We start from the raw sequence: 19,133 nt of genomic DNA, 5'->3' as shown, positions 1-19,133 counted from the left end.
GTTCAAGGGTAAGAACNACTCTCGTGNGGTGTGGGGAACACGGCTCCCCCCTCGAGGNCGACGGTCCCTANGGGCTTGGTTCATTTCCAAAACCCCCTGCAATACTTCTAGCAGTGATAAACTTAGATTTGGGAGATTTTCTGATAACTTCCGTGGTCAAAGAAGATTCAAATTCTTGAGGGTAAAAACAAGATAATGGATGAATAGAATGTTCATTTGTTTTCTTCCCAACATAGTTCCCATACAGAAGCTAACTTGAAGAGAATGCTCACTTTGAAGAAAATCTTTAATTGATTCCAATTCCTGCTCAGTAACATATTGTTTGTCAACCTTCTTTAATTGTAATACTTTCGTATTTGGTTGTACTGAAACTTTGTCAGAGACTTTCTTTTTCTTGTTAGGACTTTGGGTTTGGCTGATTTGGTCTTTTTGATTAGTATTACCATAAGCATGAATTAGACATTCAACCATAAGACCAGGCTTTATTTCATGAATACTCAGAATTTCTTTTCTACCAATTTTTGAATTCTCATTCTGATCGTAAATTGGAGTACAAATCAATAATGATTTTTCCTTGAAGAATTGATGTATACTAACAGGAAGAATCTGGCCAAATCTATATTCTCTAAATTCAGACTCTTCAACTTTCATAAAAACAGTTTTCACTCCTTGAATACCAGTATAGAGGTTAAATCCATGATTTTCCTTTGAAATAATTAAGGCAGAAATAACATAACCAAAAACATTTAAGCATTTTGAATTCGAGTTCAAACCAGCATTCAATATTGAAGGTTTCAAAGTGATATTATTCTTAATCTTATTGTTGGAAATAATAGCTCCATTTACAAATTGACCTACAGAAAACCTATCTTCAAGAGATTTCTTCTTCAATTCTTGAAATAATTCAATTGGAATAGTTCTTGAATCCTCTAGAGTATTCTCTATAGATATGATTGCAGTGTTAGATCCTGGTAATGAAATAATAAGTTCCTTTTCGCTGACATGGTCGATAACTCCAAATAATAAAGTTCCTAACTTTAAATCTCTACGTTCAATATTTGTAAAAGATGTTATTGTTTTCAAATTTTTGCTTTTAATTCCAATAAAATCACCATGTTCTAAATCTTCCACTTCATCAATATCATCTTGAATATTCTTCAGGTTCCTCTTTCGACTCATTACAACCTTTCCTCACGCAATTATTTTTCTTAAAAATTACAATTTTTCGGCTTCAAATATTTCTTAAATTTTTCTGATAGTGATAACTACCAGCTACCAAATTTTTGTCCTAGCTTCCTTTTCATACGATTTAAAATATCTTAAATTTCTTTTAATTCAATTTCCTTCTTAAATATATTCTTTTCTCACTAAACTCGACTCAGTCTCAGTGATGGAATTAGAAGAACTAAAGAAGGATTTTTAATTAATTCTTTTCCCCAAAAAAAAAAAAATAAGGAAATTAAATTTGTTATATTATTTGTTTATTTTTCACCCTTGTCAATTTTGACTCAAATCTATTACCTAGACAGTCTCGACAGACATGCCCGCCATTCCATGCGCGCCACGTAGTGGATTTTAATTATTTTAGTCTTAAAATTTTTTTTTTCTATTTTTTGTGTGTATTTATCAATTATATAAAGAACATTTATTTTTTAAAATTAATTTTTATTTTTTAAAAATATTTAATATATATATTTATCCTCAAATTTAATAAATATATATATATATTTTTTTTAATATTAAACTATCTGGTCGCCACGTCATGTAATTGCATGCATGCATTTGCAAAATTTGCAGACGCCGGTATAGAAAAACTGCGTGTGAATATAGAGGGATTATTGGATCTCTTCAAATATGGGGTGAGTAAAATTAGTGGTTAGTCATTTTTACAATAGTTGAAAAAAAAATTAAATATATTTAAATTTATGAAATATTTTTTTGATTAAAGTAATTAAAAAAAATAATCAAGATATTTCAAAGATTTGAGTTATTAAAGTTATTTAAAGTTTCATAATTGAAAAATAAAATAAATCTCAAACTTTAAAAGACTTGACTTACTTAAATTACAAGTGCGTTGCTTGAGATATAGATAAGAAATTATTATAAAAATGAATGAGAAAAGAATTAAATTAAATGTGGGAGGAATATTCTATGAGACAACAAATACTACTTTACTAAGTGTAAATGGCGATTCAAATTACTTTTCTGCATATTTATCAAGAACAGAAAACAGTTATAATACAAATTTACAAAGTGAAGAAGTTATTGAATTGTTTATTGATAGAAATGGGTTTCTATTTCAATATATTTTAGATTATCTAAGAACTGGAACAATTGTAGCTATACCGAATAAAGACCATATAATTAGGGGTTTATTAATTGAGGCAGATTTTTACCTCTTGGAGTCCTTATGTTCTATTCTTTCAAATAAACTACTTGAACAAAGTATGGAAAAGTTAAACTCAAATATTAATTTGATTGCAAGCCAAAGCCAAAGCCAAAGTCAAAGTCAAAGTCAAAGTCAGAACCAAAGCCAATGCCAAATTCAAAGCCAATTCCAAAGCCAAAGCCAATTCCAAAGCCAAAGCCAATTCCAAAGCCAAAGCCAAAGTCAAATATATAACCAAAGTCAAACAAATATGTCCGATATTTCAGAGTTTAATGCGCCAATGATAAATGATATCGTGAAAAAAGAATATTTATATAATTCACATTTTATAAATAATATATATTCTCATTATTATGATACAGAGAATAATTCTTTAAAGGAAAATGAGAACAACACAGAAAAGAACTATTTAAAATTCGAATTTTCTTTAGATGAGGATTTTTAATTAAAATAAAAATTAATTCTAACTAAATAATAAATTATAAAGTATAATAATAATTATAAATATATAACATATAACTATAAATTCTCGAGCTTAAGTTTGAGCTTTAACTTTGACCTTACTTTCTGTATTGACAAAGAACGGGGTAGATATTATCAAAAACATTACAGATTTCCTGATAATTCTTACAACCAGTCACAATTACTTTACCGGAAACAAACAACAGCAAAACAGCTTTAGTTGGTGAGTTATCTGGGTGGTAACGATAAACTAAACCAGGAAATAATTCTGGTTCATAATTACAAAAGTCTCTGTGGTCATAAGCCAAACCTTCTAACCTTATTGGGAACTTACAATCTGCTGTTGCTATAATGTTTTCCATCTTGAAATTTGTAAACTTTACCTTTGGAAATCCACTCTTTTGACAAATTTTAGCCATTTTCTTCCCACCTAATTTAGCATCATTTTCTAGCCTTGCTCCAGTTATCATTAGTCTCCCACTTCTAAATAATAAGCCTGTACATTTAGGGTCTCTTAATCTCATTACAACTGCATTCACCTTTTTAGGATTATACTCTGCATTTCTAGCACTAATGGCAATCATCCTTAAATCCAACTCACACTGCAAATGCACACTTGCAATAATATTCTGAATCTCAGGTGTTATACTCTCATTTCTGATTGTTAAATCCACAATTTCATTTGAATTTTCTATAATACTATTAGATGCTTCAATAATCTTCTCATTCACTACGCTCTTTTCAGGCATCAATTCCATATCATATAGAAAAGATGCTGAGGTAGATCTAGAGCCTGATGAAGGAGTCGAAGGAGGATCAAATAGTGAACTTAGTATGTCATCACTCATTTTTTTTTGTTATATACAAATTCTTTTGCATTTAATGATTTCTTCTTCTAATCTTCCTAAATATATTCTCTTCTTATTCTTATTCTCTTATATATTACAAATATCTACATGTAATTACACGTTCTTAGCTTCTTTAGTATGAAATTATTGTAATAGTACCTTGCCAAATCTGATAATTCCAACAAATTATTGAGATTTCAAATCGAGTTTTCGTAATTTAAAAAGACTCCAGAAATTATACAAAAGTTGAAGGAACCTTTTACTCCTTAAACCAAAATGTCACTTTCTTCCAATTATTTCTGTCACTTTTCCTTTCCCTTTCCCTTCCACTTAATTATCTAAATTATCCAGTCAAATATGTAATATATTATCCCTTTCGGCGCCAAGAGATTGGCGCCTCATTTTGAATTATATTACAATGAAATTGTAATTGAAGTGGAGGTATTGCACGTATTAAAAATAAAGGATTAAGGCATATAAGAATACCCCACTTAATTTAGTATAATGATATAATAATATAAATAATATTTCCAAAAATTTGCTAGGTACCTTTAGGAAATTGTAGTCATTATTTCATCATGTTGATTTGGATAAGTTTTTTCCTCTCGTATTAGGGCTTATTTGTGATGCTTTGACAGTTAGGGTAGCAACAAAAAAAATTGCTTTGCTGAATAATCATTAGCCATCTTCACTATTTGACGAAACATTTGAGAGTCATTGTAGAATTTGTGATAATTAAACAGCAATCTTGGTTTTCTTGAAATTGAGTTACTCCAAGTAAAGAGTTGAGCGCAAATTCTTTAGAAACAAATATAATATATATACCAAGAGTTTCAAAAGTATTAAAAGGTATAGTTTTGATGAAATTTTTATAGGTTGTTCTCTTAAATATAAATGAATCAAATAAAGTTTGAGAGCTTGAATGTTCCTAGGGAAGAATTAAGAATCACAAAATGTTTACCAGCTGGTCAGTCTTTTTCTTGGAGAAAAGTCTCAAAAGATTCATTTGTTGGAATTCTTGGACATAGAGTATTCCAGCTTAAAGAGCTTGAAAATGATACACTTTACAGGTGCCTTTACGATGGATGTAGCAAAACAATCAAAGATGAGGAGTTGGGTGATTATGATGATCAAGAAATTGAGAATATTCCATTAAAGAAGAATAAGGTAATAAAAGATGAAAAGAATATATTAATACCAAATATAGACGATGATTTATGTAAGAAGGAGACTTCAATTAAATTATCGATATTTTATTGCTGCAATTCAACTCCAAATGAACATATCAGACATTATTTGAACCTTGATTTCAACTGGGAAAATGAATCCAAAATGGCAGAACTAGAACAACCAATACACTCACTTTCTGAAGCTTATATGAACTGGAATGAGGCTGATTCTTGTATATCATCTTCTCATAAAGGGATTAGACTTTTAAATATCGATCCAATTGAAGCTCTCTTTGTTGGAGTTATTACTGCAAATAATAATATATCAAGAATCACTTCAATAGTCAAAAACATGAGAAAAAATCTTGGAACATTTTTGTGTAACATTAGTGATTCTGAAATAGTTTCCTGCAATGAAACTGATGAGAGTGAATTAGATATAGATTACCATTATTTTTCATTTCCAACATCCTTACAGATCTTCAATAACGCTTCAGAAGAAATGCTCAGAGAAAAGTGTGGAGTAGGATATCGTGCCAAGAGTATTATCTCCATATCAAAAGAATTGAATCAAAAATTTGAAAGCGATAGGGTATTTGTTGACTATATTAAGTCTTTGGATTATTCGAATGCAACATTATATCTTCAAAAGTTCCATGGTATCGGTCAAAAAGTTGCAGATTTTGTTCTTTTGTCTGGATTTGGTTTTTCTGCTGCTGTTCCTGTAGATACTCACATCCTCAAATATATTTGTAAACACGTGAAATTTCTTAATAATACTTCACTTAGCAAAAACAAATACGTAATGGGTGCTCAATTTTTTAGAGACAAATTTCGTCTGCTTCCTGGATGGGCTCAACTTGTTTTATTTAGTTCCTCAGTTTTGAAGTAATTGATCATTTTCAATTTTTCTATTAAATTTATTATAAGTTCTTTGCATGTAATTAATATTTTGGCGCCAACTTCAAATGGTATTGGTTAAAAAAAAAGAATATAACTCCCGGGGTTTAATTTGCCTCTGTATGATGTAAATAAAAATTATTACTTGCAATAAAAGTTGATTTGTTATAACAAATAAGTAATTTAAACGTGAGAGAAAGAAGAGTTCTGACTTTCTTTATTGCTCCATAACGATAGTGAAGTTTGTTTGACAATTATTCTCAAAGGGTAAGACTTTGTTGAATTAGATTTTGGAACTGGAAGCTCTTCTGAAAGCTGATATAGAACCCAATAAGGTGGGGGAAATGCATTAGTTCTTGTATTTACATTTAAGTTAAGTTGGGGCTATTTGAGATATATATTTATTAATGACTACTATATCTTCAGCCTTTCCTCCAGAACTTAAGAATCCAGCTAAATGCAGTAGAGTCCACGATGTTTATCAGGGTTGGAAACATGAAAACCCTACAAAGAATCCAATTATTGATTTCAGAAGAGTAATTCCTGAGGATGTTGCTCAACTCGAAGAGCTTCATAAGGAGCTTTTTCCAATAGTTTACGATAAACAATTTTATGAAGGCATTGCTTCTGGAATAACTCACGGCTGGGTAGCTGTTTGGAGGCTTAGAGAGAGTTTAGAATCCAGTTATTTTGAAAGCGATGAGTTGATTATCGGATTTGTTACAACTTCTCAAGATTGTAGAATTATTAAAGATAATGATTATAAGCATGTGATTAAGAGTATACCTGAACCATTTTTATTACAAGAGTTACGTGAGAAAATTCAAGATGAAAGTTTTGAAATTAGTCCATCTCCATTTGGGGTGAATGTTTACAAATATCTAGTTTATATTTTAACAATGGGAGTAGTCGAAGAGTTCAGGTTTCTTGGGATTGCCAAACAACTTTTAAATACTGTAATAGGATATTATCAGAAATTCAGCCCAACAGTTAACGCATTATTTCTTCATGTTGTTGATTATAATTCAAGCGCAATCAACTTGTATAGACGTCTTAAATTTGAAGAAATTCTCCATTGGAATAACTTTTACAAAATCTTGGACGGATTTTATGGCTCTTATCTCTTTTCCTACAATTATGATCGATCAGATTCTACAAATTTGTTTGATAGTTACATTGATATTGGTTCCAATTTCCAAGCTGATCAAAAAAGGAAATATGGCATTTTTAATTATATTAATAAGTTCATTTCTAATTCATCCAAACTCCTTAAGAATTAGTAAACACTTTTCTTTACTAATACTACTTGAATATTTTCCAATCAATTTCTACGTATTTATTGAAAAAGTATACTTTTATAATTTTTTTTTCTGTTTATCTATTTTTCTATTAGTAATTGTTTATAATTAATTTCATATTTGCAACGCATGCAATGACGTGTACTTTTTTTTTTTTTGTCAAATCATTTGCATGCCGGTATTGAATTTTTTTGTACATGCAGTCCACATAAAATTACAAAGAAGAAAAATGATTAATGGGTGCATAAGAGCCATTTAAATAATTAAATATATAGGTAGTGGTTAAAGAATTCGAGAGAGAATAGGCGAAGTAAGTTGAGATATAAAAAGTGAAGAAAGAGTGAAAAAAGTATGCAGTCGCATTATTGGAGCTGCTTTCAGTAAGAACGATAAAATAATTACAAATTTAGGAAGAAATTAAACAAAAGAAATTGTACAACTATAATACATTTTAAGGCAGCAAGGGCGCCAAATTCCAGGCGCCATGGCGAAAAGTATTAATGTCCATAATTGACAATTCCAGGTAAAGGAGAAAAAACAAAAGGAAATTGTTGAAAAATTAGAGATAGAAATATAAGATCTCTCTAAAAGTAAATTCTCGGTGGAGACGAATAATTCTTAACAAATTAGTTTATAACAATAGTTTAAAAGATATATGAAATAAAGCAAGTTAAGGAGAAGAGTTGTATTTAAGATGAAAAAGTTAGTGGATAGCAGATTAAAACTGCTATTGGAAGAATGCAGGGAGAAGAGAGTTAGATGTATGTTTATGATAGTTGGTGATAACAGCAGGTACCAGATTTGTAATTTATATTATATCTTAAGTAATATTCATTCAAAGAAGCCTTCAGTATTATGGTGTTACAAGAAGGAATTGGGATTTAGTAGTCATAAAAAGGTAAGGCAGAAGCAAAGAAATAAGAAGGCAAAGCAGGGAAAAATAGATGAACAATTAGAGGATCCATTTGAGCTTTTTGTTACAAATGCAGAAATTAGATATTGTTATTATAAAGACAGTCATAGTATTTTAGGTAGAACTTTTGGAATGTGTATACTTCAGGATTTTGAGGCAATTACTCCAAATATTTTATGCAGAACAATTGAAACAGTTTCTGGGGGAGGTGTGATTTGTATTACCCTTCAAACAATGTCGTCTTTAAGGAATTTATATGAAACCGCAATGGATTTTCATGGAAAGTTAAAATGTAATGAAGATTTGTATTCAGGAAGTATTATTTCAAGATTTATTCCCAGATTTATTCTTTCTTTATCTTCTTGCAATAACTGCGTTGTAGTTGATGATGAGTTGAATGTACTTCCAATTTCTAGCCATATCTTGGAGATGAAAACATCTAAAAAGAAAGAAATTGATTCTGTTGGTGAAAAAAGCAATGGATTCCTGAAATCGATAGGTAGTAATGCATTATTATGCAAGAAAACTCCAGAACACATTCAGTTGGAGGAAAATATTAGGGATACTGAGATTGGTAAAGTTATTTCTAATTGTATAACTTTTGATCAGGCTCAAACAGTTCTTAAAATGGCTGACATTATAATCCAAAAAAATATGAATGCAATCATTTCTTTAACAGCTGGAAGAGGAAGAGGAAAGTCCGCAGCATTAGGACTTTCTCTTGCATGTGCAGTTTCTCAAGGATTCAGTAACATATTTATCACAGCTCCTTCAGCTGAAAATGTATTAACAGTTTTTGAATTTATTGAGATTGGGCTTCAAAGCCTTGGATACCTTGAACATAAACATTTTGAACTTGTTAGATCTAAAACAATAGACTCCAGAGTTGGAGGGGATTTCTCTCATTCAGTTTCCAGGCTTATTCGAGTAAATATATTTAAGGACCATAGACAAACTATTCAGTATATTAAACCAGAAGATTACCACCTAGTCTCCCAAGCTGAGATAGTTGTAATGGACGAAGCTGCTGCTATACCACTTCCAATTGTTAAAAAGTTCCTTGGAAATCATTTGTTCATCTTTTCATCAACTATTAATGGATACGAGGGTACCGGTAGAGCTCTTTCTCTTAAACTTATTAATGATCTTAAAAAGAAATCACTAAATAATAATGGAAATTTACCCATTAGCTCTAACACAGACAATCAGTCTGATTATTTTGTGAATTCATTCTCTGAGCTTAATTTAGAAGAGCCTATAAGATATGGAAGAAAAGATCCCATTGAGTCTTGGCTACACAATCTTCTATGTTTGGACTCTACAAATCCTCCTCTCTTTTCTGGGGAAGATATTTCTAAAGATATTGAATCTCCTTCTAAATCTCTCTCCAAGACTTTGGCACCTCCATCTTTATGCACCTTATATCATGTTGATAGGGATGCATTATTTTCTTATCATTCAGCCAGCGAAAAATTCCTTCATAATTTAATGTCCTTATTTGTTTCTTCACATTATAAAAATACCCCAAATGACTTGATGCTTCTTTCGGATGCTCCAACACATAGAATATTTGTGTTATTGCCTCCATTTGACCCGAATACCAAAAGTATCCCACCAATTCTTGTTGCAATTCAAGTTGCTGTTGAAGGTTCAATAACGTCTGAACATATTAAAGCCTCTCTTTCTAGAGGATTAAGACCTTCTGGAGATCTTATTCCGTGGACATTATGCAATCATCTTGCTAGAGATGATTTTGGAAAGTTAACCGGGCTTAGAATTGTAAGGATAGCTACTCACCCTTCAGCTCAAAGAATGGGATATGGTACTTATGCCATTAAACAACTCATCAACAAGCTGGAAAGTCTTCGTGAAAGTAATCAAGGCTCATATTCTGATCCTATTGAACATATAAAAATGGGAGATTTACCGAAGTCTCAAGTAAAGATTAGAAAGGAAATTGTTCCTTCTATTAGAGAAAATAATAATCATAATTCTTTGGATCTTAGAAGCGAGGTAATAGAAAGGTCAAAAGAAATTCCACCCTTGTTAGAACCTATTGAAGATATCCAATATATTCTTAAAGAAACTGAACGTATTGACTATATTGGAACAGCCTTTGGTATTACTTCTGAACTTCTTAAATTCTGGTCAAAATTGGGATTCTTACCTGTGTATATTAGACAACAAGTCAGTGAAGTAACTGGAGAGCATTCTGCTATTTTACTTAGATCTATTGGAGATTGTTGGCTATCTTCATTTGTTCAGGATTTCTCATCAAGAACTATTCAATATGTATCATCTCCTCAGTTCAAGCAAATGCCTGTTACTCTTGCACTTTCTCTTACTATGTCTTATAAGAATCTTATTTCTAAAAAAGACACAATTCCATCTTCTGAGTCATGCTCTAATCAAGATCTCACTCAATTGAAGCCTATTTTGAATGAAAGAAATTTACATTGCTTTTTAACTGATAATGATTGTGTTCGTCTTACAAGATATGCAAGACAAATGGCTGATTATTCTTCTATTTCTGACTTAGTTCCAATCATAAGTCAGCTTTATTTCGAAAATAGGATTTCAAATGTGTCTATCTCTTTCTTACAATCAGCAGTTTTGCTTGGACTTGGATCTCAAAGAAAAAGTATCGATGAGCTTTCTTCAGAGCTATCCACACCTTCTACTCAACTTAGTGCATTATTCAATAAAGCCATATGCACGATAGATTCCCATAGTTCATGTTTTATATTTAGCACATGATGATACAGATGTTATAGCGACTGAAGATCATTCTTCTAATATTCATCGCCAATCTAAATCATACTTGAATGTTGTTCTATATGATGATAATTATTCTCTGAGCGAATCAAAGGATTGCTGTGAAGGTTCCAATTGTAAAAGGAGTTTGGATTCCAATGGTAATAAAAATAAGAAGAAGAAGAAGTATGACTCTAACTCTTCTTAATTGCATTATAATATTTGGTCTACCAATTGTCTTCTATTATTTATCAGAGCAATGATTCACATTCTTTCAAATTTGAATATTATATTTCAACATCTTTATGATCTTTAGAATAAACAAGTAGTTCTCTTTTAGATTTTTGTGTTTTTCTTTAAATTTTTCATTGTCTTTGATAGCTTTGTCTAGTTTATATCTTTGGATGACTTCTTCTTCTGATAATAAACCATCTAATATGGATTCTTTGAGATAACTCTCTATATTAAGCTTTTGTTTATGCCTAATTCCTATTTCTTTGAAGTCATTAACAAAACTAAGATATAGCTTGGTACATAAAGAAGAAGAAAGGCTCTCTTTGAGTTTCTCAAAATGACTTTTGGAAGCTTGGTGTACTTTCTCCCAGTCTGTATACAGATCATCATAATTCAAATCCATTACAATTGCACTGGCTTGTTCTATAATCAACTCTTTCATGGATTCTGAACATATTCTTGCTTTCTCTAGACAAAATTGATCAATTGTTGTTTTAAATACTGAAGAAAATTCTGTTGATTTGAACAAAAGATTTGAAGTTGTTACTTGCTCTGATTCTTTCTTTAGTACATTCAAAGCTGCTTTCATAATTCTCTTTAAAGCCTCAGAACAAGCAAAAGAGGTTAAATTAACTAAAGGAATAACCAACTCTTTTACATTCATCTGTAGTACATCAACAACAGCTGGTTCCCAATTTGAGGTACTTATTACATTTGAAACACTTCTAAGCATTTGACATAATATTTGTTCATTGTAAGTACTTTTTAGTTTTAGGGATTTAAAGGTCTCTTTAAACCATTTAAAGATGAGTCTGAATGACATTTCATTTAGTAGTAGTAGATCATACATTGGGTCATTATTAATATTTGACTTATTAATATCTTGAGTAAATTCAATTCTTTTATTTGTAACTTGAGTTGGATAACTAGTTTTTTCCTCCAGAATATCTGAACTTTGATCAACAGATTGATTGAGAATATCAATTTGGTCCCAGTTTGAATCAATATACAGAGCATATTCTCCACAAAGTTCCAAATAGTAAACATCCCTGTTTGTATCTTTGGATAATCCAGAATTCTCTCCTAATCTAGTATTCTCTTTGTTATTACTGCCTTCATTTTCATTTATATTCTTTGCTATTGTTTTAATATCGTCTATTTGTTTAAAAAAGATTTTATTTCCTGTTTTAGACAAAACTTGAACCGGGATTAGTTTCTTCCATCTTTCTTCTTTGAATCCAACAAGCCAGTAGCACTTATTCTGCTCAACTTTAGATACTTGAACCTTCTTAACTGGTACTAGTTGACTTTTACTAAGATACTTTATATGATCTCCAGTAGATAGTCCATCCTTCTTTTTGTATTGGAATTCGACCTTGATTAGATCAGAGTTATTTTCTTTAGAAGAATCGGAAACGAAATTTAAAGAGATAAACTTTCCGATTAAGTATGGACTTCTTTTCTGCCTAAGATAAATACTTTCGGAGGAGGAGTTCAGCTTAAAAGATCCCATTAAATAATTTTGTTTTTGCTTATTAAGTGAATTATTTTGATTTCGATATATGAGGTTTTCGTCATTTAAGGTTTCTTTGGCATCATTTAAGTTCATCCATAAGTTTCCACCAAAGTTATCCAAAAACTGACTTCCATTGAAATCTAGTATTTTAAAGTTACCAGTTACTATTTCATAGACAATTTCAGCAAATTTTCTTATAATTAAGATAATATCTTCTCTCCATAGTTGGTGGTTTGGTAATTCCTCACAAGTATAAATAGAAGAACATGATTTATTTTTAAACAACTTTTCTAGAGAATTAAGTTGTTTTAAGAGTATTCGACCAAATTTAGATCTTAATTCCATTTCAAACAAATCTCTTGAGAAGTAAGATAGGAGCCTCTCTTTAACTTCTGTTTCATGATCTTGATCACAAAGTTGGGTTATAATCTCTTTTATGGCTTTCTCACCAGCAGAAATTCTCCTTTCCATTGCATTCTTTCTAGAACTCATTTTTTTAATAGCTCTTTCTTCCCTACTTAAACTAAATAATTCCAACATGAACAAAGGCAGTGGAGCTCCAGACTCATCTCCAGAACTGAGCTCTCTCTTTTTAATTCTCTCCAGTAGTTGCTTTCCATTGGATATTTCTTTAACTTCTTCCTGCAGATATTCCAAAGCTCGGGTTCCAACAACTATTGCTTGTTCTTTTCCTAATCCCAATTCTTCAAGAAGAAATGATTTTTGCCTCCAAGACCAATTAGCAGGATCATCAATTGATCTCTTGACAAGAATATAAATGTCATTTGGGTGGTTCTTCACATACTCATGAACTATTTTTTGTGTTATCTTTGACCCTTCTTTTGTATCTTCTTTTAAACCTGGTAAATCTACAATAATCATTTCTATAGCACCTTTGGATCTGATATCTATTCTCAACTCTTGAGAGCTTATTTGCATTTTGATTTCCTTCATCCTCTCCAAGATCTTTTCAGGAAGCGTCTCGAAGGTTACTTTTTCACCTCCAATTAAACATTCTGTGATCTCTTCCTCATTAAGAATACCTGACCCTAATAAACAGTCAGATACTAATTTGGAAGACAAACAACTCTCTCTATCTTTTTCTTCAGAAGGAGATATATGAAACACAATCGGACAACATGTTCCAATATCGTTTGTTGAGTATCCTAATGGATGACCTATCAAATAATCAATTACTGTAGTCTTTCCCATGCTTTGTTGCCCTAATATAACAATTCTCGGAATTTCTCCTCCCAAACCATTTAACTTTAATAGCTCTGATAGGTATAAGTAAAGGTGCTTTGTGGGAACATTCTCAACCTCTCTCATACTTTTAAGCATAGCCATGATTTTCTCAATATCTGGGTTATCAAAATCCAGAAACTCTTGAAACTCTCTTTCATTGTTTTCAATCATTTAAAACAAAGTTTTCTGATCTAAAAAAGTTTTTAAAAATATACAAACTTTGAAATCATCAAATTCTTTATATTGAGACTTTTCTTGTGCATAAATTCATGCAATATTGATTTGTATTACCGCCAAATCAGGCTCCACACTTGGCGCCCGAAGTTGAGTACCATAATATAAATAATCCCACAAGTTAGAGTGGGAAAAGAGTTGGCTAACGGATGGAATAGGGAAATAGCAGAGTAAGTATAGACTGAACTGGATGCTTTCAATTTGTATAGTCTGAATCGAAAGGTGGTTTTTGCTGAGTTTCAGACTGAGTTAATGAAGGAACAAATTTAGAGAAATGAAGCTTTTAATTGATAAGCAATTGGAGACCAGCATTACTGGGATAAGCTTTCATCCGAATTTGAAATGTAAGTTTTAGACTCTGAATGAGTGGCTCTTGACGATTTGATTTGACTTGACTTTTTGTTCTTTTTAGATATTTCATTGGTATGTGAAAAGAGAAATATTAAAATTCATCAGCTTGATGAATTACATCCAAGCAACTCTCTGGCAAAGCTATCAAAGCATAGGAACAGAATAGTTTCAATAGACTGGTCCTTAATTCCTACAAAGTACTCGTTGGATTCTTCTTATAGTCAGCTAGTTTCAGTTGGAGAAGATCGTCTCGTTATCGTATGGCTTCTCAAAGTAGAGGCAGAAAAAGATAGTTTTTCTGAAAAGCTGGTGGTTGTTTCTTCTATATTAAACTGTATCCAATCAGATTGTTACCCGACATTTTGTAAAATCTCCCCATTTCAAGAGTTCTGTAGTTTTGCAGTATCCACAACTTCTGGAGAAGTATTCTTCTTTACTTCTAAAAAAAATTCAGGCTTGGAAAACGAGAAAACTTCTTTCTCTGAAGCTAAACTGAGAGATTTGTATGTATTTGACCAACTTAAAATTGGACTTTCTGAGCTCCCTCTTACATGCTTAGCTTGGAGTAATAGCAGCAAGTTCCTTGCATGCGGTGGGCTTGAAAATAAGGGCATTATTCTTGGAGTCTCTATTGAAGATTCTAACTTCAAAGATGAAAATTTAGATGAAAACTCATCAGAAACTCTTTCTCTTCAAGCCCTTTCATCAATTAATAGTCAAAACGCCATAATGGCTTGCGATTTCAGTCCTAAGGGAAACCAAATAGCTTTCACCGATAAGGATTCATTTCTTTACTTTACTCAAATTAGTAAAAAATTAGAATTCCTAAACTCTTCCCTTAAATGGAATGGATTGCCCCTAATTAATTTAAAATTTGTGCATGAAAATCTGTTGGCCGCCGTCGGACATGACTGCATACCGGTGTTATTCATGCAAACAAATGGTTGCATGTGGACACATGCAACCACGCTAAATGGCGCCATACTGCCAAATTATTTAGACCCAGTATGGCAATTGAATTTTGACCCAATAAAACATTATACTCAGAATTCAGTGCATAAGAGACCGATAATGAAGGTTTTAGTTCCAAACCCATCAACTTTGGTTTGTTATGGTTTTGACGGTAAATATTCTATATGGGAGTTGGAGTCCCATGAATAGTTATATTAGGAAAAGATATATAAAACATTCAGAGATTTTTGAATCCTGAAATCAATTAGTGAGGAGATGGATAATTAAAAAGAAGCCAATTTCTTTGATATAGAGCTAGTAATTATTAGTTGTTAAAGAAAATATTAAATTAAAATCTTTCTAAAGTACTAATTCGAGTTAAATCGATAGTTATAGTTTACGATCTAAGATTATTACGCCTGGAATTTTTACAGGAGTAAAGAAGGGAGTTTTACTTTTATTAGACTTGGCTGTAGAATCCGTATTATTACTCTTTTGACTCCAATTACACGAATCAAAATCTGTTGCATTTATTTGCATGGAGATTGAATTTTCCATCTTGTTTCTACAAGTAGTTGAACATAATAAGTTATCTGGAGTTTTTGCTGTAAGAGGTGACGGATACCTGATTTTTGAGTTTAAGCATGTCACTGAATTATTAAAGTCAGGAAGACATTCGTGCTTAAATTCATTATCATGCTTCCAAATTACTCTTACTTTCTCAAGAAACTTTAAAGTCTCAGGAGGCGCAATCTTTCTATCTGTATTAGTAAGGCTTCTAGGACTATATCCATTGCTTTTTTTACTTAGGTTTGACTGAAACTCTGAGTATTTGGTACCAGAAACAGTTTCCTGTAAGTCTATAGGAATTTGAGCAGCTCTCTGAGAATTCCAGTCCAAATAATTATTTAAACAATCCAACCAATAGTCCTCTTTGTATAAAAGTCTTTTTTCTTTAAAATCATTTTCTTGACTAATATTAAAATCTTTTTCAATCCCACAAAAACAACTATCTGGTTTTCTACAGCATGGACATACAAAAATTTGACTATCATTTGAATAAATACAATGCTCATCAGTTCCCAAAGAGTTCATAGTTTTTGCTTCCCGTATACTTTGAAGAATATCTTGATAAGTGTAGGTGGAGTCAATTATTCTTTTACTTCTTAATTCCAATCCTGGACTTAAGCTTTCTCTATAATCAAAAACTTGCGGACAAATTACCAAAGGAAGAGGGTATGAACACATTGTAACTGCAGCAAACTGACCAATCCTAAGTTCTGCAACTCTTCTTCCATCCAAAGCGACCTGGACGCCATCTCTGGATGATTCTGGAACATGAATCAAAAGTTCTGTTGAACCTGGTAGTATTACTGGTCTAAAAGATAATGTATGGGGGCAAATAGGAGTGAAGAGTATTCCAGAAACTTTGGGATGCACAATACTTCCACCTGCTGACATTGAATATGCAGTAGATCCAGAGGGTGTTGCTAGAATTAAGCCATCAGCAAATACTCTTGTAAAGTAGCTTCCAGAACAATAAACATCAATAGAGGCAAGACAATGTCTGCTTCCTCTTTCAAACACACACTCATTTAAACAAGAAGTTTGTAGTGTATCTCCATTTTCTTGAGGAATATAAAGAGTTAGCCTTGATCTTAAGGAAACTGCAAAAGTCTGTTTCCTCATAATTCTATCAATAATTTCATTAGCCTTGGAGTAGTGGAATAAGGACATATAACCAAGAGATCCCATTGCAATGCTTATTACAGGAGGAACTGATGTTTGAAATAAGTGTGATAACCAAAGCAATGTTCCATCCCCACCTAGTGAAATTGCAAGATCAATCATCTCACCCAAATCAACTTTAGTTTGGGATATTGAATTTAGTTCTAGCTCAGGATTTATAGCTTTCATGTCACTTATAGCTTCATCTTCGCAATATACAACAGCATCATACACTTTAGTTAAAGATACTGACAGTTCCACTGCTAATATTGTTGAGTTTGGAGATTTTGGTCTCTTAATTATTAGGATATTCTGAGGAGTTTTTGAGAACCTACATGTATTATCTCCATACATAAACTCGTCAGCACCTGTCATATTGGGATAATTTGCTGGAAAAATTAATTATCATTTAATTCAAGTTTACCATGTCACTAAGGCTACTCAGATAGAAAGTAAATGTTATTATTACTATTCATATCCGAGCCAGGATAAATTCAAAATCTTTCTTCTTCTCTTTCTTTAAAGCAACGTTTTGTAAAAAAATTTCCTTTAAGCTTCGAAATTAATTAATCTTCTGATGCATTTAGGCGCCACATTCCCGCATTTTGTATATAATTATATTTATTGCAAAAGATGCAGATTTTAAATTCGGTTAAGGGGGGAGGAGGGAACGTTTCTATTTAAGTTTTCTAGATTTTTTAATTATTTCAATTGCTCGAATGCTTTCCCTCGATAGATCTTTAGAAATAGGTCTTGCAATGCTCCGATTTTGCGCTAAACTAATTAGTTTATCAAATACTCCAAAACTTTTTTTCTTTATTCCTTGGAGAGATTCATATGGTGAAGATCTGATAGACTTATTGCTATTGTAGGTTTCAGATTTTTCGTAGAAAGGAGAGCATTTATCATTTTTACTGTTTTTGATATTTTTTACGAGCTCAAAAATATCTTTTTCATTATCAAGTTTACTCAACTTTTCTCGGCTGTTTTGCTTTAATTCTTCAATATCAACATTAATTTCTATCTGTTCAGTGTCTGGCTGATAACCATTATTATTTTCATCTTGGTTAGTGGTTTCAGTTTGCTTTTCTATGATTTCAGTTTCATTATTGGCATTAGTTTCTTCAAAACTAATTATTCCCGTCAAATTATGTGACATTTGAGAAGATTTCCTTGTAAGCTCAAAGTTTTCTATTGACTCAAATCCAGAATAATTATCAGTTTGAGCATTTTCCAAATCTTCTTTAGCTATTATTTCAACAAATACATCACAATTTCCTTCTGTTATTAATTGAGGAGAAGTCACATCTCTTTCATCATTGTCATTTTGTTTTTCGTTACTTTTGTCTTTTTCAGTCAAAACTTCGTCGAGCTCTACTTCTTTCAATATATTATTGTCTATATTTTGGCTTTCTAACTTGAAATCCAAAGTTTCCATGGCTGCTTCCCTATTTTCCATAAATTCTAGTTCATGATTTATGTGTTCAAGTCCTTCAAGCATTGGATCTCCTTGACTTCTTTTGCATTCCATATTTACAATTGGATTTGATAACTCAACTTGAGAGTATTCATTCAATCCTTCCAGTTCGAATACAGCCTCTAAGATAACCTCTTTTGATTCACAAGTTCCAGAATTCACTAGAACAGAATAACATGAAATCAGATTAAAATATCCAAAAGTTTTCCAAGAAAGACATGAATTAATGGTATTATAGTATGAGACACTTTTATTTCCTGGAGAAATTGATATATCTCTACTCAATTCAAAACTCCTTCCATCAATACTAGTTTCTTTGTTCTGAATAAAGCATCCTCGAGACTCTAGGGTTTTTGAAATGATTCTTTCAGCTTGAATAAAGTAGGGAAGTGAATTGGATGAGGATGAATTAGCCTGGAAAGCTTTTTTAATTGCTGTCCCAAGGGTATTTGGGAACTTTGAGATTATATAATCCAGAATTATTCTTCCAGAAGGAAATGCTGAATTGTTTGGGAGCTTATAATTGTTAATAAACTCTTTAATATATTCAATATCAATCTTAAACCCAAACTGTCTTACAGCTTCAATAACGGTAGAAATGATTCTAAGTTCAATAGCTTCTTCTCTAGTACTATGAGCTCCAATACTCATGGAAGAACAAAGG

At 31.6% G+C, this 19,133-nt stretch overlaps 10 protein-coding genes across 10 annotated transcripts; 5 read left to right on the top strand and 5 right to left on the bottom strand.

The window, feature by feature from the left end:
- Positions 1-156: 156 nt before the first annotated feature.
- Chro.80240 (hypothetical protein) lies at positions 157-1,179 on the bottom strand. Its single annotated transcript, XM_662042.1, has 1 exon — positions 157-1,179. One exon carries the CDS (start codon positions 1,177-1,179, stop codon positions 157-159), a length of 1,023 nt encoding a protein of 340 aa, XP_667134.1.
- A 929-nt stretch (positions 1,180-2,108) lies between these two features.
- On the top strand, positions 2,109-2,834 carry Chro.80239 (hypothetical protein). The annotated part of the gene is made up of 1 exon (XM_662041.1): positions 2,109-2,834. One exon carries the CDS (start codon positions 2,109-2,111, stop codon positions 2,832-2,834), a length of 726 nt encoding a protein of 241 aa, XP_667133.1.
- A 115-nt stretch (positions 2,835-2,949) lies between these two features.
- Positions 2,950-3,699, bottom strand: Chro.80238 (TATA-binding protein). Its single annotated transcript, XM_662040.1, has 1 exon — positions 2,950-3,699. One exon carries the CDS (start codon positions 3,697-3,699, stop codon positions 2,950-2,952), a length of 750 nt encoding a protein of 249 aa, XP_667132.1.
- An 894-nt stretch (positions 3,700-4,593) lies between these two features.
- Positions 4,594-5,760, top strand: Chro.80237 (ENSANGP00000020191). The annotated part of the gene is made up of 1 exon (XM_662039.1): positions 4,594-5,760. One exon carries the CDS (start codon positions 4,594-4,596, stop codon positions 5,758-5,760), a length of 1,167 nt encoding a protein of 388 aa, XP_667131.1.
- A 415-nt stretch (positions 5,761-6,175) lies between these two features.
- Chro.80236 (GCN5-related N-acetyltransferase (GNAT) family) lies at positions 6,176-7,048 on the top strand. The annotated part of the gene is made up of 1 exon (XM_662038.1): positions 6,176-7,048. The coding sequence occupies one exon, from the start codon at positions 6,176-6,178 to the stop codon at positions 7,046-7,048; it is 873 nt and encodes a 290-aa protein (XP_667130.1).
- Positions 7,049-7,760: 712 nt separating this feature from the next.
- On the top strand, positions 7,761-10,736 carry Chro.80234 (hypothetical protein). Its single annotated transcript, XM_662037.1, has 1 exon — positions 7,761-10,736. The coding sequence occupies one exon, from the start codon at positions 7,761-7,763 to the stop codon at positions 10,734-10,736; it is 2,976 nt and encodes a 991-aa protein (XP_667129.1).
- Positions 10,737-11,007: 271 nt separating this feature from the next.
- Positions 11,008-13,899, bottom strand: Chro.80233 (hypothetical protein). Its single annotated transcript, XM_662036.1, has 1 exon — positions 11,008-13,899. The coding sequence occupies one exon, from the start codon at positions 13,897-13,899 to the stop codon at positions 11,008-11,010; it is 2,892 nt and encodes a 963-aa protein (XP_667128.1).
- Positions 13,900-15,042: 1,143 nt separating this feature from the next.
- Positions 15,043-15,474, top strand: Chro.80232 (actin-related protein 2/3 complex subunit 1A (SOP2-like protein)). Its single annotated transcript, XM_662035.1, has 1 exon — positions 15,043-15,474. One exon carries the CDS (start codon positions 15,043-15,045, stop codon positions 15,472-15,474), a length of 432 nt encoding a protein of 143 aa, XP_667127.1.
- Positions 15,475-15,654: 180 nt separating this feature from the next.
- Positions 15,655-17,367, bottom strand: Chro.80231 (inorganic polyphosphate/ATP-NAD kinase). The annotated part of the gene is made up of 1 exon (XM_662034.1): positions 15,655-17,367. The coding sequence occupies one exon, from the start codon at positions 17,365-17,367 to the stop codon at positions 15,655-15,657; it is 1,713 nt and encodes a 570-aa protein (XP_667126.1).
- Positions 17,368-17,668: 301 nt separating this feature from the next.
- On the bottom strand, positions 17,669-19,120 carry Chro.80229 (hypothetical protein). Its single annotated transcript, XM_662033.1, has 1 exon — positions 17,669-19,120. The coding sequence occupies one exon, from the start codon at positions 19,118-19,120 to the stop codon at positions 17,669-17,671; it is 1,452 nt and encodes a 483-aa protein (XP_667125.1).
- Between the last annotated feature and the right edge of the window lie 13 nt (positions 19,121-19,133).

This window comes from Cryptosporidium hominis (genome assembly GCF_000006425.1).
Source record: "Cryptosporidium hominis TU502 chromosome 8 CHRO018095, whole genome shotgun sequence".
Classification (NCBI taxonomy): Eukaryota; Apicomplexa; class Conoidasida; order Eucoccidiorida; family Cryptosporidiidae; genus Cryptosporidium; species Cryptosporidium hominis.
This window is presented reverse-complemented; position numbering and strand designations above follow the sequence as displayed.